General features: G+C 42.2%; 1 protein-coding gene across 1 annotated transcript in view; it reads right to left on the bottom strand.

The window, feature by feature from the left end:
- LRGUK (leucine rich repeats and guanylate kinase domain containing) overlaps nucleotides 1–13,652 on the bottom strand; it is a 118,867-nt gene that overhangs the window by 38,070 nt on the left and 67,145 nt on the right. The window contains exons 12-15 of the mRNA XM_079931954.1: nucleotides 11,106–11,202; nucleotides 6,917–7,030; nucleotides 4,695–4,896; nucleotides 3,977–4,072 (exon numbers count right to left, since the gene is read on the bottom strand). Coding sequence (XP_079788080.1) covers nucleotides 3,977–4,072; nucleotides 4,695–4,896; nucleotides 6,917–7,030; nucleotides 11,106–11,202 — 509 coding nt within the window. The remainder of the gene's footprint in view (nucleotides 1–3,976; nucleotides 4,073–4,694; nucleotides 4,897–6,916; nucleotides 7,031–11,105; nucleotides 11,203–13,652) is intronic.

Raw genomic sequence — 13,652 nt, 5'->3', positions numbered from 1 at the left:
TCAGGAGTTTTTTAAATCTTCCTGCTTTAGAAATGAATATTACCTGCATTGTTATAGGGGAAAAAAAGACAATTCTGTACCTTAATTGATATACATTTTTAATTAACGGTAGATCTTGAGGGTTTATAATCACTCTGTACCCAAAGTTACTATTTTATACATGCATCTAATGGAAATTTAATTAGTGTCTCCTCTGGTGAAGGTTTGCACTTCTGGGTCCAGGCTGATGGGCCGCTGTACTGAAATCTGGATAAACATTGGGCTTTCTTTCTTCACTTTATTCCACTCTCATCATTAAGAGCAGAATTTAAAATTGCATTCTCAGTTACAAATTAGTAACATGGAATCACCAAAGATAAAGCTATGTATTATTACTTCAAATGTTTGGCAATCATTTTCACTTTGCACTGACACAGGATTACTGCTTCTATGAGAACAACGCCGTTGTCCATCAGATTTCTCTCTGTACTGAAGCTGAATATACAGATGGACGCTCTAGCCTAATTAGGGAAAACCTCAACTCTGGAAGACCAGATTCTAAAATGTTCCAGAATATTATATAGAGTTGTTTGGGTTTTGTTTCTTAGAAATGGGAGTTCAAGTGATTTCTCTAATCAAGTTAATGATTATTGATGAAAGTTGGAATGCAAAACTAAGGCTTCCTATTTCCAGTCCAGTTTTTTAATTGCTCAGACAAAAAACTGGCTTTCCTAGAATCTTAAATATTTTTAATTTCTTACCTTTGACAGCTCAGTTATACATAAAAATTATTCCAGTATACTAAACTTATGGATTTTTGCTTCTAGGGATCCCATTTACATTTATGTAAGTTATGTACGTCTTTACGTAGATACAGCTAAACCACAGAACCTAAAATCGGAGTGATCCAGCTCAGAGGGGAGGCCAAGAGTTGAGAGCCAGCCAGGCCTGTGGCAGTGACCCTCTGGGGCTCTGGGCCCTCCTCAGGGAGTCACGAGATTCATTTTGAGGTGATTATGGTTGGGCTCTGCTCTCCTGCACTGCACCTGTTAACATCTGGCCTGCGTGTACCTCACAGCCCTGAGACTCAGAGGGGCCGCTGGCTCTACTCCTGGGCCACCAGAGACACTTACTTATAAGCTTATTAATAAGGACTATGTTAATTACAATTTTTAAATACTTGAATAAAATATGGCTTCCACAAAAATCACGTTATGTGCAAATTTATCCTTAAACTATCAACTGAAAAAAAGTAACTTCCTCCACAGATGAACTGTATAAATAAAATAAAGGGTTTGGCTTCTTAAGAAAACACATTAGTTTACAAATAGTAAACTTGTCAGAAAAACTGGCGTCTATTGAGGTCAATGATTTGGTATATTAAGTACAAACCTGCCCATCTACTTTTAAAAGCTGGGATTCAATTAGTCAGTAACTGGATGGACCAGTTTCAGGTATTAAATGTATCTGAGAGTGAGAACACTCTTACTTACAAATTCCATAATTCATACTTTTCATTAAATCAGACAGGTCTAACCTAATTAGTCCAAATAAATGAAGGTTCATAAAACCCTTCAAAACAGGAGTCTATTTTCCTATGCGCACATTATCTGGTCTGTTAATTTGCCAAGTGGCAGCTACAGCCAGTACTCAAGTGCTCCTGATGGCTGCAGAGCAGGGCAAGCTGGGGGCCGCACCCCGCCGCCATGGAGGCTGAGTCTTGCTCAAGAACCAGAGTTGAGAGGCGCCCTCAGTGCTGCTGATGGAAAACCACGCTTGTCTCCGTTGCTCGGAACTGCTCAGGCTCAGGGGATCGACTCAGCTTTCTCCAGACCCCCGAGGGGCTGATTTAAAAGCCACAGCACCAACTTATGAATTCACAATGGGAGATGGGCCTGGCACAGGGATGGGGCAGGCTGCTCTCACCTAGGGGGCAGCCCCATGGGAACAGATCCATGCAGGGGACCAAATTAAACATCAGAGGTTGCTGGACTAGCAAAGATTTAAAGCAAAGGGAGCCAGATTTCCTCAAGAGAAACTTCCATGGAGCTTCCATGGAAGCCTCATTAGATACAACTGGACAGGCTCAGCTTTCTAAAGAACAGACCTGACGTGGAGGAGGAGGCCGTGCGGGATGAACACCACCCAATGCTCACTGGACGTCCCCCTCCGCGACACAGCACAGCCCTCCCTCCGCCAGAGGGGCCCACTTTCACAGCACGCACTTTCTTCTGGTACTTTCCGGCTACTTGTCTCCTAGGAGACTCAACTGGAAGGAAAACCTCGGTCATTATCTGTTGGTTGTTACCATTTTCACACCGACCTCATTCCAGAATTCCATGGGCACCTGATCTGGAGAAAGTGTGTAGAGTTGCAAAGCAGCACCGTTAGTTTGAACTCCGGCAAAACCGTGACCGGGCCTGCTTCTGCCTGGCCAGGATGCAACCCGGCCAGCAAGATCCTACGTGGGCAGAGTCACAAAGGCTAAACCACACGTACACACAAAGCTGTGGAGCATCTGCACAGCATCGGCACAGCAGCAAGAGTCTTACGTTATATTCTCCATTATGTGATACGTGAATGCAGTTCAGTCCACTGGGGGGACATGCTTTTTATTATTATTATAGTGGTGGTAAAACATAAAATTGTAACATGTAACATAAAATTTGCCATCTGAACCATTTTTAAGTGTATGGTTCAATAGTGTTAAGCACACTCACATTGTTCTGCAACCAATTCTCAGAACTCTTTCCATCTTGCAAAACTGAAACTCTGCCACCATTAAACAATGCCCCTGTTCCTCTCTCCCCCAGCCCCTGGTAACCACCCTCCTTCCTTCCGTCTCCGAATTTGTCTACTCTGGGTACCTCATATAATTAGAATCATGCAGTATATGTGTTTTTGGTTATTTCATTTAGCAGAATGTTCTCAAGGTTTATCCATGTTGTAGCGGGTGTCAGAATTTCCTTCCTTTTTAAGGCTGAATACTATTCCCTTGTACATATAAACCATATTTTGTTTATCCATTCATCTGTCAATGACTGCTTGGGTTACTTCCACCTTTTGGCTACTGTATTGTGAATAATGCTGCTGTGATCGTGGGTGTACAAAGGCTGTGCAACACCTGCTTTCAGTTCTTTCGGTTCTTCCACCCAGCAGTGGATCACTGGATCATACGGTAATTCTATTTTTAATTGTTTTGAGGAACCACCATACTGTTTTCCATGGCAGCCACACCATTTTACATTTCTAATTTCTCCACATCCTTGCCAGCACATTTTCTATTTTTTGTTTTGTTTTGCTTTTTCATAGTAGCCATCCTAAGGGGTATGAGGTGGATTTGGGGGGAAGCTGTTAAATACATCTCAAAATACTCATGTACTAAAATTCTAATTTAGGGCTTTAGAATTCCTAGATTCCAAGGAGATGCACGCATATATCCCACGTCATTTGCTGTGCATGATTCATGAGGCAGGTGGGGAGCATTAATTCCATCTAACAAGACAGAAGCTCAGAACAGCTAAGCAGCCTGTCCCAGGGGGCAGCAGGGCCAGGACCAGGCTCACATCCCCCGACCAGTGCTCTTCCGTTATACTCTGTAGTGCAACATTTTGAGGACTATGGAAATGCAAAGAAAGGGGGAGAGAATCTCTTGGATTGGGACAATGCTGTCAAGCAGAACACCACCTCAGCCCCCTTAGGAGCCAAACTTCCAGGAGGTGGAGTTCTGAACTGTGGGGCTGACCCATACCTACCATGAGTAGGTACTCCAAGGTACTGCTTAAAGGAAAGTCTTGTGAGGTCCATTATGGTCACCTTGACAAGCAGAGGGACTGGCCCAGAGGGCTGACTCATGCAGCTTATTTGTGGGGATCAGAGGAAGTACAGGGATTAAAGAGTCAGAACCAGTTCCATGGGAACAGGTTGATGAGTCCCCAAATAACAACCCACAGATTTGTTTTCCTTTCCATGCCGAACAAAAGGGACAGAGCAGTACCTGTGGTTGGAGCCAAACTCTTGGCAGTTGCCTCCGACGATCCAAGGTATTCTCTAATGAGCTGACTCAGAGTTTGGTAGGCAACATCCAGATCATCTACAGTAAGGAAGAGAATGTATGTTAAAGCAACAGAATTATATCAAAATAGAGCCAATCTGTGGTGGTGGTTTTTTAACTAGATCTACTTTTATGAATACTGTGGTAGGCAGAATTCTAAGACCCAATGACACTTCACCCTTGTATAATCACCCCCCCCCACTTGAGTGCGGGCAGAACCTGTGAACATGATGAGCTACGACTCCTGTGATTACGTTAGGTTATATGGCAAAGGGATTTTCATGAATGTAAGTAAGGTTACTTATCAACTGAGTTTGGGCTAATCAAAAAGGAGATTATCTAGGTGGGCCTACTCTAATCACATGATCCCCATAAAAGGAGGTTTTCTGGTTGCAGAAGAGGAAGGCAGAGACTCGAAGCATGAGTAGGATTTGATGGGCTATTGCTGGCCTGAAGATGGAGGGGGCCATGTAGGTAGGACCTGAGAGCAGCCTCAAAAAACTGAGGGTCACCCTTGGCAGATAGCCAGCCAGCAACCAGGGACCTCAGTCCTACAACCACAAGAAACTGCGTTCGGTCAACAATAAGAAGGTACTTTAGAGCAGATTTTTCCCCAGTAAACTTACACTTCAAAAATAAAACTTTGCTGAAAGTTACTGACCTGCATTGATTACTGCATCAAAATATCCTGGATATTTCTGATGAATTTTAATATAAAGGTCTACTCTGGAGACAGCAAATTCAATCTCTATACGACTGAATAATCCTTTTCTCCTCAAGTAGCCCTCATATTTTTTCTTGTCCATGGGTACCACCAGGATGTATCGAGGCTCAAAATAGGAATGTTTTAAACTTCTTACACCCTATGCATTTAAAGAAAAGATAATCAGTTAGAAACAGAGACACAATTTAGAAATCATTTAGAAGATACGTGACAACATGGGTGTAATAAGTACTGAGGAATTTATTTTACCTGTATAATTAGCTATTATTTTCCTACAAGTATCCCAGGATTAGGTTACTTCTCTCTGCTCATCAAATATCACATTATCACTGGAAAAATAAGAATTTGTCCTACCTGGTTATCCTCTAACTAATCATTCTAATGCATATGACTCTTAAAAGAGAAAACTGCTAGAGACAAATAGGTATGCTCACTGCATCTTTATTACTGAAAAGTAATTTCAATTCTACATTTCAAAAGGCATCCTTGCAGCCCCAGGAGATAGAGATCTTACCATAGAGCAAGGCTCCTCTGTTACCCTTTTGTCATCAACTTGGGCCCTTCCTGTTCCTAAACCAGCAACCTGGTTGGCTGGTTCCTATCATATCTCACAGCCTGTACCCAGAGCATGGGAAGGCCAAGCTCATGATAACCTGCTAACCGGGAGCCCACACAACCAGGGAAGCAGTGGCAGGTAGTGCTCTGAGGATCTGGAGGGCTGGGTCAGGGCTGCAGCTCTCCAGCTTCTGTGACTCTGTGCAAATCCCTCAAGCTCCCTGAGTAATCAGGGTCCTCATCTGTGAAATGGAAGAGCTACTCCAAATGGACTCTAAAGTTTCTTCCACCTCAATCCTACCATCAATAATTTAACTCAATGTTCAAAATCTTTGTTTTTAAAAATTCAGGGGGAAGAAATACAGGATCTTTTCAAAAACAATGTCTACAAGAGTCAATGATGAGGACAGTTGGGAAAAATGGTTTAGCTCGGAAGAGTCAGGAATAAAGCCTGGTTTATGGACTCAACCTCTTAGAAATGAGTAGGAGAAAGCTCTCAGGAAGGAAAAAAGTAAAACAGGGGCCAGAACTCAGAACCATTAAACTGGAAAAAGTTAGACACAGGAGCTGGTGAGTCTGCACTCAGAGTTGCATTAATTTTTGTTTCTGCCATGTCCAAGGAAGACATTTTAGGGAAAAGGTCTTTCTTTTGGCTAATTAGCATAGAAACAAAGTAAACCTTCTTAAGGATGCACAACCAATCAACTGCAGAATGATAAGAATTGCAGGATTTTTAAGTTAGGAAAATTAACGAACTGGAAGAAATGTGACCAGTTTCACTGAAGTGAGGCAACACTTAGACCAATACAAAGGGCTGAAAAGGAATCCCAGTCTCCTGCTCTTGGAAGTCAGAGAGGAAAAAAGTTTTAAGGGAGATTCAAGTCGATAGTAAAGGAAAACCAAAAAACCAATCAACTGTCTTTGAAGATCTCAAATAGTTAATAAAGCCACATATTTTTAAAACAAATGAGTAGGAAATTCCTGGTTTTACTCTGGAGTTGATTTTAGAGAGACTTCTGTATATTCTAATTACAGAAGATCACTGGGGGAAGATACTGGGGAAGAGAGAAAGATCTCCTGAAATCTGCAAGTCTAAATTGCTCAAAGTATGAAAAGATAGTAAACCAGTGAGCAGCTGGAATCAAATGGCAGCATGGCCCATGCGCCTTCCCTGGAGAAGGCAGGGACAAGGTCAGTGGCAGGGCCCTGCCACTGTCCTGTGTGGACAGGGAACCAGTTCCACACCCTGTAGGAAACATTTTATCTGATATCACTTATACAGAGACCAGTGCTCTAAAAAGAAAAACGGATAATTTAGTGAGGAAATAACTTAGAAAATAAATCTTGAGTGGCAGTTTTACTCCATAGCGTTTGGGTGATGTCTAGTATTGTAATCCAACTCCTGTCATTTGAATTATTTGTATCTTTCTTCCCCTAAGCTAATTACGAACTTAAAATCTCACACATCTGTATGCATTCCTCTTGGGCCTAGCAGTGTTCGGCCTACACACTGTAGATCCACACACTGCAGCCCCCTCCCCAATCCCACATATATATACACATTGACGCATTAAAAAGAAATCGACTGAATGAAAAGTACTTACTTCTATTTCCATATGAACACAGCTTGCTAAACCATCTCTTGCGATATCTTCTATGGTGTCCCTACTTAATCCATACTTGTGATTACCGTAATTAAAGGTCAGAATAAATTTCCCCTGCAATGTAAGAAATGCAAAGATTTTCCTATAACAGCTGCCATCACGGAATTTAATATAAATAAAATGATTTGATGTCTTACTTTTATACGATTACACAAAACGTATAAATATTAGCAACTGTATAAGGATGACAATGGGTTGATGAAACTTAATACCAAACTGTGATACAGAAATTCATTCAGAATTCCCAGCTGGCCAAAAAATATTAGGCTTTTGGAAATAACCAGCTGACCAAACGTTAGAGCGGAGTGAAGGCAGTGAAGCTTATGATAAACAGATCATTTTGCTTACTTACCCACTTCCTGCCAAACCTGCACTATAAACCTTCATTACTGAGAAAGCAAAACTAATAGTTCACCCTTTGCCTCAGCCATTTCGGCTATGCCAGTACACCAGGTCTCCCCCAAAAGCTTCCGTTCTCAAGTGCCTTGCATTCCCAGATAAGCCTGAAGGCCATGAATTACAGCGACATCCATAAACCTTTGCATCCTGAGATAAGCGATGAAAAACAGACCCATCCTGCTTTTCCTTATAAACATAGCTTTTTATTGAAACTGCCCCAAATGTATTCAGCATCAGTATTGTGTGCCCTCTAGTCATCTGAGGTACAAATACTGCCTTCTCTCTATATTCTGGAAGCCCAGTTCTTCCTGAAACTGTAGTCTCGTGCAAAAAAAAAAAAAAGCAAGTAGAACACATCTCTCAAAATTGTTTGAACTGGACTTCCCTGGTGGCGCAGTGGTTAAGAATCCGCCTGCCAGTGCAGGGGACACGGGTTTGAGCCTTGGTCTGGGAAGATCCCACGTGCTGCGGAGCAACTAAGCCCGTGCGCCTCAACTACTGAGCCTGTGCTCTAGAGCCCACGAGCCACAACTACTGAAGCCCACGCGCCTAGAGCCCGTGCTCCTCAACAAGAGAAGCCACCGCAATGAGAAGCCCACGCACAGCAACGAAGAGTAGACCCCGCTCGCCGCAACTAGAGAAAGCCCGTGCGCAGGAATGAAGACCCAACGCAGCCAAAAATAAATAAATGTATTAAAAAAAATTGTCTGACTTTTCCTTTGATGATATTATATTTATTAGACAACAAGATTTAATCTAAACTGGGATGTTGATGACAACAGAAGGAATAAAAATGTGGACATCCTTAGCCACCGTGACTCCTCAGATAACATGATTTTGAAATAAATAATGAAGTGAAAACTCCCAAGGCCAAATCCCATCAATTGAAGCCCAGCAAAAGGCAGCGCCGTCATTAAAAACAGTAGCAGTCAGGGGTCTTTGATGCTGCCCTGTGCCTCCTGGCCCAGATGTTCTGGAGATTTGCGTGTGTGTATGTTGTGGGGGGGGCGCTGCCTGGCGGGGGGTTGTTAGAAGGCTAGGAGACATACGGTGTCCCTCAGGAGGGTGGGTCTCTGGGGGATGTGTCTGTTGCGGGTGATGAGGAAAACCCCCATCCACCATAATCAGAAGACATTTATGTCATATATTCTATAAGTTAAAGACCCAGCAATAAATATCCTTTTACTTTACTCCCTCAATGTCATACTGTGTTCTTTGGGACAAATACTGTGACTCCTTTCCTTTTACTATCTATCTATATTATATCTACATAGATAGACACCTGAGTCTCCCGTCAGGTACGCCATACTTTATCTTGTTTACTGTGACTCACTCTGTTTTCATAATGTATATTTGAATCACTTTTCAGATATATACTATGAGTTTGTTTACTTGTGTGTACAAGGGCCTCCCTCTGTGGATCCCAAAAACATTTTCTGGAAGGATGTAAGGTTGGGAGAAATCTTGCACTGTACTAGTGTATGTAAAACAGGCCTTGTTCCACTGATTTGTTAAGAATTGAGATGAGTGGTCCCCCAGCTTCTGGAAGGTGATACTCCTTTCACCGCTTCCTGCCTGTGGATTTCTTAATAAACAGCAATAATCATACCTCAGAGACCTCCAGATCTGTGATCTTACTTCCACAAGAGTACAAGAGTCTCTGCAGGTAAGTGACTGTGTATATGGGCTTTAGAAGGGTTCACGCGTCTGTGGGCACATGGGGGGATGATCTTTGTTTTTGGGGAGGGTGTGGAGTGTATATGGAAGCATGTGCTAGTCTATGTGTACCTGTCAGAGTGGAGAGGTGTGACTGTCCACAGCAGGCATGCTGGGGTGGGGTGTGCCCGGGCTGTCTGTCAAGGGGTACTGTGACTTGGGAGGGGGCAGGCTGGCTAGGGGAACGTGCATGGAGAGGGGCTCTGTGTACAGAGGCTGAGTGTGTGGGCGTGGTTGGCTCACCTGACAATGTGTCACGAGTTTCTAATCTCTAGGTTTGTCTCTCTTCACGAAACAGCCTCAAGCTCACTTGAAAGAAAAGAAGATTTGAAGCAAAATTCAAGTTGAATATGATGATGCCCTTACAGTGAAGTAATATGTTAGCAGAAGCAGGAAAAATGAGTACTTCTCAAACACACAAGCACTCTCATAGAGGGAGTAAAACTAGAAGACTAAATATAGTACAAAAGTACAGTGATTTCTCAGACTAGGAACTGAACCAGACTTACTTGATTACAGATATGATAAGGTATGAAACATCAGAGGAGCACATGGGGCACTGAGAACAGTGGAACTAAATCAAGAAAAAATGCCCCAGACTCTAACAAGAAATTAACATCAATTTTGGGAACTAGCTGTCTTTCAACCCAAAGAGTCTTAAGAGAATGCTTCTTACTAATATCAAGATAACTCCTCAGGTTTCTCTTAACGGCTTTTAGAAATATAAAGTCTCAGAGTACCCTTGGTACATAAAACCGAACTTCTAAAACATAGCCCTAGGAGAGAAACTCATAAAGAATTTCCAAGATGTTCTTTTGACAAGATTAAAGGGAAAATGGCCTAGGGATTATAGGGTTTTTTCACTTGGGTTTCTCTGTGAATGCAAGAGAAAATACGCACCATGTGTAAAGCTGGTCATTCAAAATTAAACTCGTGGCAACTGCAGAGCCTATGCTTAAATGCTCCACAGTTATGAGCACTGAGGTATAAGCCAGGTCTATTATTTGGGGATGGGGCAGAAAAAGAATGGAGGATGGAGAAGGGGAGGGAGGGGAGGAGGGATGTAGCTGTAAGAGTATCACTGGTTAGATGGTAATCTTTCAAAAGCAGAAGCATAGACTAGTCCTTAATCCCATCCTTCAGGAAGCTTCAGGGGAAAAAAAAAAGAGTTGTGTAGGATTCATTTGGTGATAGAAAAAATGATAATACAAACAAAAGTAAGGCCCAAGGTGAAGAGAAAATAAAAGGCTTACAGATCCATCGGTAGTGATGAAGATATGAGATGTTCTTTCTGTTTAACTGAAGTCATGGGTGAATAAGGTCGCCCAGAGCTCCAACGAAATGGACAAGGGCAGGGTAGTTATCCTCACCTAGGAAAGACACAGACCTCAAAGAAATGAGGAAACTTCTCCTGTCTACTGTCGAGAGCTTCCACATGCATTAATGACCTCCAGGACTTAGGACTTCTCACACAGCGATGTTATGGTGGAAGGTCAAGTCTGTGTATGTGTCCAGGGAAGACCAACTGGCTGGGACTCACCAGTGTGAAATGGTGTTTAGGGTCACAACAATTAGAAAGCACCAGTGATACCAAACAGAGGGAGTGGTCTCGGGACAGAACACGCCAACCCCCAACCCCCGGTAAGTGCTCCATTCCCAAGCTTGCTGCATCACATCAAGTCTTCGGGAATTGTTTATCTTGAGTCAAATCTGATCAATAGAGCAGCACCTGATACACACAGATCTCAAGATCTTTTCGTGGTGCTTTCTTCCATTTTCTTAAAACGTCTAATTATTCAGTGTCATTGGAAATTTACAATATTTTCTCCAAGATCATAAAATAAAGCAGCATGTGAACAATGATGTATCAAATGGTTTAAGAAAAAAACCAACTCAATAAGAACACATCTCTCAGGAAAAACACAAATATAATTCTCTTTCTTAACACTATTTCCTAGTATTTCTACCACAGAACATACATTTCTTGTGCATTAAATATAAAGAGCAGTCTTACCATGTTTAGCATTTCATCAAAAACTTCTTGAGAGATAAAATGATAATCAACGCGATCCCCTTCTCCAAAGTACGGCCGTCTTGTGGTGTGACAGGCCCTGAAAACAGAATGCAGAGAACTTCGTCTCTTTCTTTTAGTTTGAAATTCAAAATGGAAAAGGTTCTGGTGTAAAGTATGTTTTCAAAAATTAAAATTGATCCACGAAACATAAAGTAACGTTATTCTGAAAACCCTGAGCTCTGGCAGTGCTAGACTACATTCACTTGCTGTACTTCATAGGGATTATAAAAACTTTTAGATTATCGACACCAAATTTTCACTCATTGTTCTTTATCACCTTCTGAATCACCACCTCTGACATCACATCATAATACTTTAAGAAGTATAACAGTATTTATTACCCAAACACTTTCCACCCAAGTGCTTTCATGCTCTCTCTGATCTATGGGCTTTTTCTGTAATGCTTCCCACCCCGCTCCTCTGCCAGGTTAGCCCACTTGTCTTCAGGACTCAATTTAAGGGTCACCCCCAAAAGGCCTTTCCTGACCACCTGTGGATGGGTTCTGCACCTCTTCTTTATCCACCCTGAGCCTCAGTGCCTGCCACCAGCTCCTCCCAGCCCCCTATTCAGGACCCCATCTCCTCTGCTGCTTGAGGGCAGAGACCAGCTCATTCCTTATTCCTGCCACACTTATCAGTACTATGTACGAACCTCCCACAGGAAGCCATGATTCCAAAGCTGAATGGCATTCTCAGCTCAACCAAAGAGGCCTTTTCTGCCCACTACCTGAAATAGCATCCCTACCCCAGCCCACCACGCCCCCAATTACTCTCCATCACCCAAACTGCCTTCTCTTATCTGTTTTTTCCTATCTTCTCCAGCAGGACATACAAATCATGAGGAGAGGACTTTATCTTGTTGATCTTATCTGCCACTGCATTCCCAATGCCTGGCCCACAGTAGGCATTTACTAAAGATTTGTAACATGAATGAATTAATCGAACATGTGAAGTGGATGGCAGCTGTGATGAGCTCCATTTTAAGATGACTATAAAAATGACTTGCCCGAGGCCACAGAGCAGGCCAGTATCGGTCCCAGAACTAGACTATGGGGCTCCCATCTAGACCAGGACTGTTGATTTCAGACCATGCTGACTTCCCAATGTTAAGTTCTGGGAACGCAAACTGATTTTTAGATTATCCTATGGTTTTAAAACAGGAGATGCAAGTAGCTAGACACTTGACATGCTATTTCATTGACTCCTCGCAAAAAGACATGAGGTAGGTGCTACTGTTGTTATTTTACAGATGATGAAACTGAGGCACAGCAGTAAAGTAACGTGACTAAGTAACAACCACAGGATGACACCAAAGTCAAGTCCTTTTAGTATCACACTAAGAGGGTAAACTCACAACCTCAAAATCTTCTCCACTTCAAAGTCAAAGACAGACAAACTTTTCTAATTCATACCGCTGTTCCCCTTCCTTAAAATCAAGAATTAGCTATACTATAAATTTAAAGGTCTTAACATTACATTTAAATTGTATACACAGGAAAGAGCACATTTTAAGAGAAGGCTGTCAAAACACCATGACGTTTGTTGTGCTGTTTGCATGCACTGGAATTTCTTTATACCCCTTGGCAGGGACCTGAGACCTTCTGTCTACTGGTGTCCATGACAGTCAGGACAGATAACTCGCTGACTTGGCATCCTGTACCACACACCCTTAGCATAGCCTATACACACTGCACTGAATTTGCATTTTCCAACAAAGGAATTGAGTAGCAGGGATTTTTTCAGAATTTCTAAAAGGAAGACAAAGCAAAGAAGCAATCTGAAGCTTCTAGGCAGGTAAATAAAGAGATGGCTTCACTGACACGGAGAAAGCTAGGACAGAACCAGCATCCACTACGGAACTTTCTATCAAGAAGGACCTAAGATGACCTGCGGTTTTTTGAATCTGTCATCCAATTTTCACATATAGAAATGTTCGCTGTGTAGTATGCTGCCCAAATATGAATGTCTTGAAAAGGAAATGCTTCACAGTGAAAGCAATGTTTCATTAAACTCAGAAAAACATGGTGCCAGATTTCAGACAAAGCAATTTGCTTGGGCCACCACCTTCAACATCGTTCCTCTCTCCTGTCTAAATATAATTTCAATTGTAAGTTACATTTCCATGAGTTTATTATTTACTAGTTAAATCATGGAAAATTAATTAAATCATGGTTTGTAATGGGAGCCATACTCCCTGTTAGTTTCATTTAACAGACAAAGAGCTGTGTTCGCAATTAACCCCAGAATACAACACTGGCACTGAAAGTCTAAGGGTGAGTCAGACATTCTTAAAGGCCAATTCACTGGCCAGCTGTCACTGAGGATCCTAACACACCAAGTCCATGGAGAGGAGGAGATGATCGGGAGGGAAAGGAATCCGGAAGGCCAGGCCAATAATAAAATATTACTAAATCCAGGAAAATGTAAGAGGAAGAAGAAACAATGCCTAAGAAGGGCTAGCAGGAAGCTGAGGAAGTAGAAATTTTT

Source organism: Stenella coeruleoalba (assembly GCF_951394435.1).
Source record: "Stenella coeruleoalba genome assembly, chromosome: 9".
Lineage (NCBI taxonomy): Eukaryota > Metazoa > Chordata > Mammalia > Artiodactyla > Delphinidae > Stenella > Stenella coeruleoalba.
This window is presented reverse-complemented; position numbering and strand designations above follow the sequence as displayed.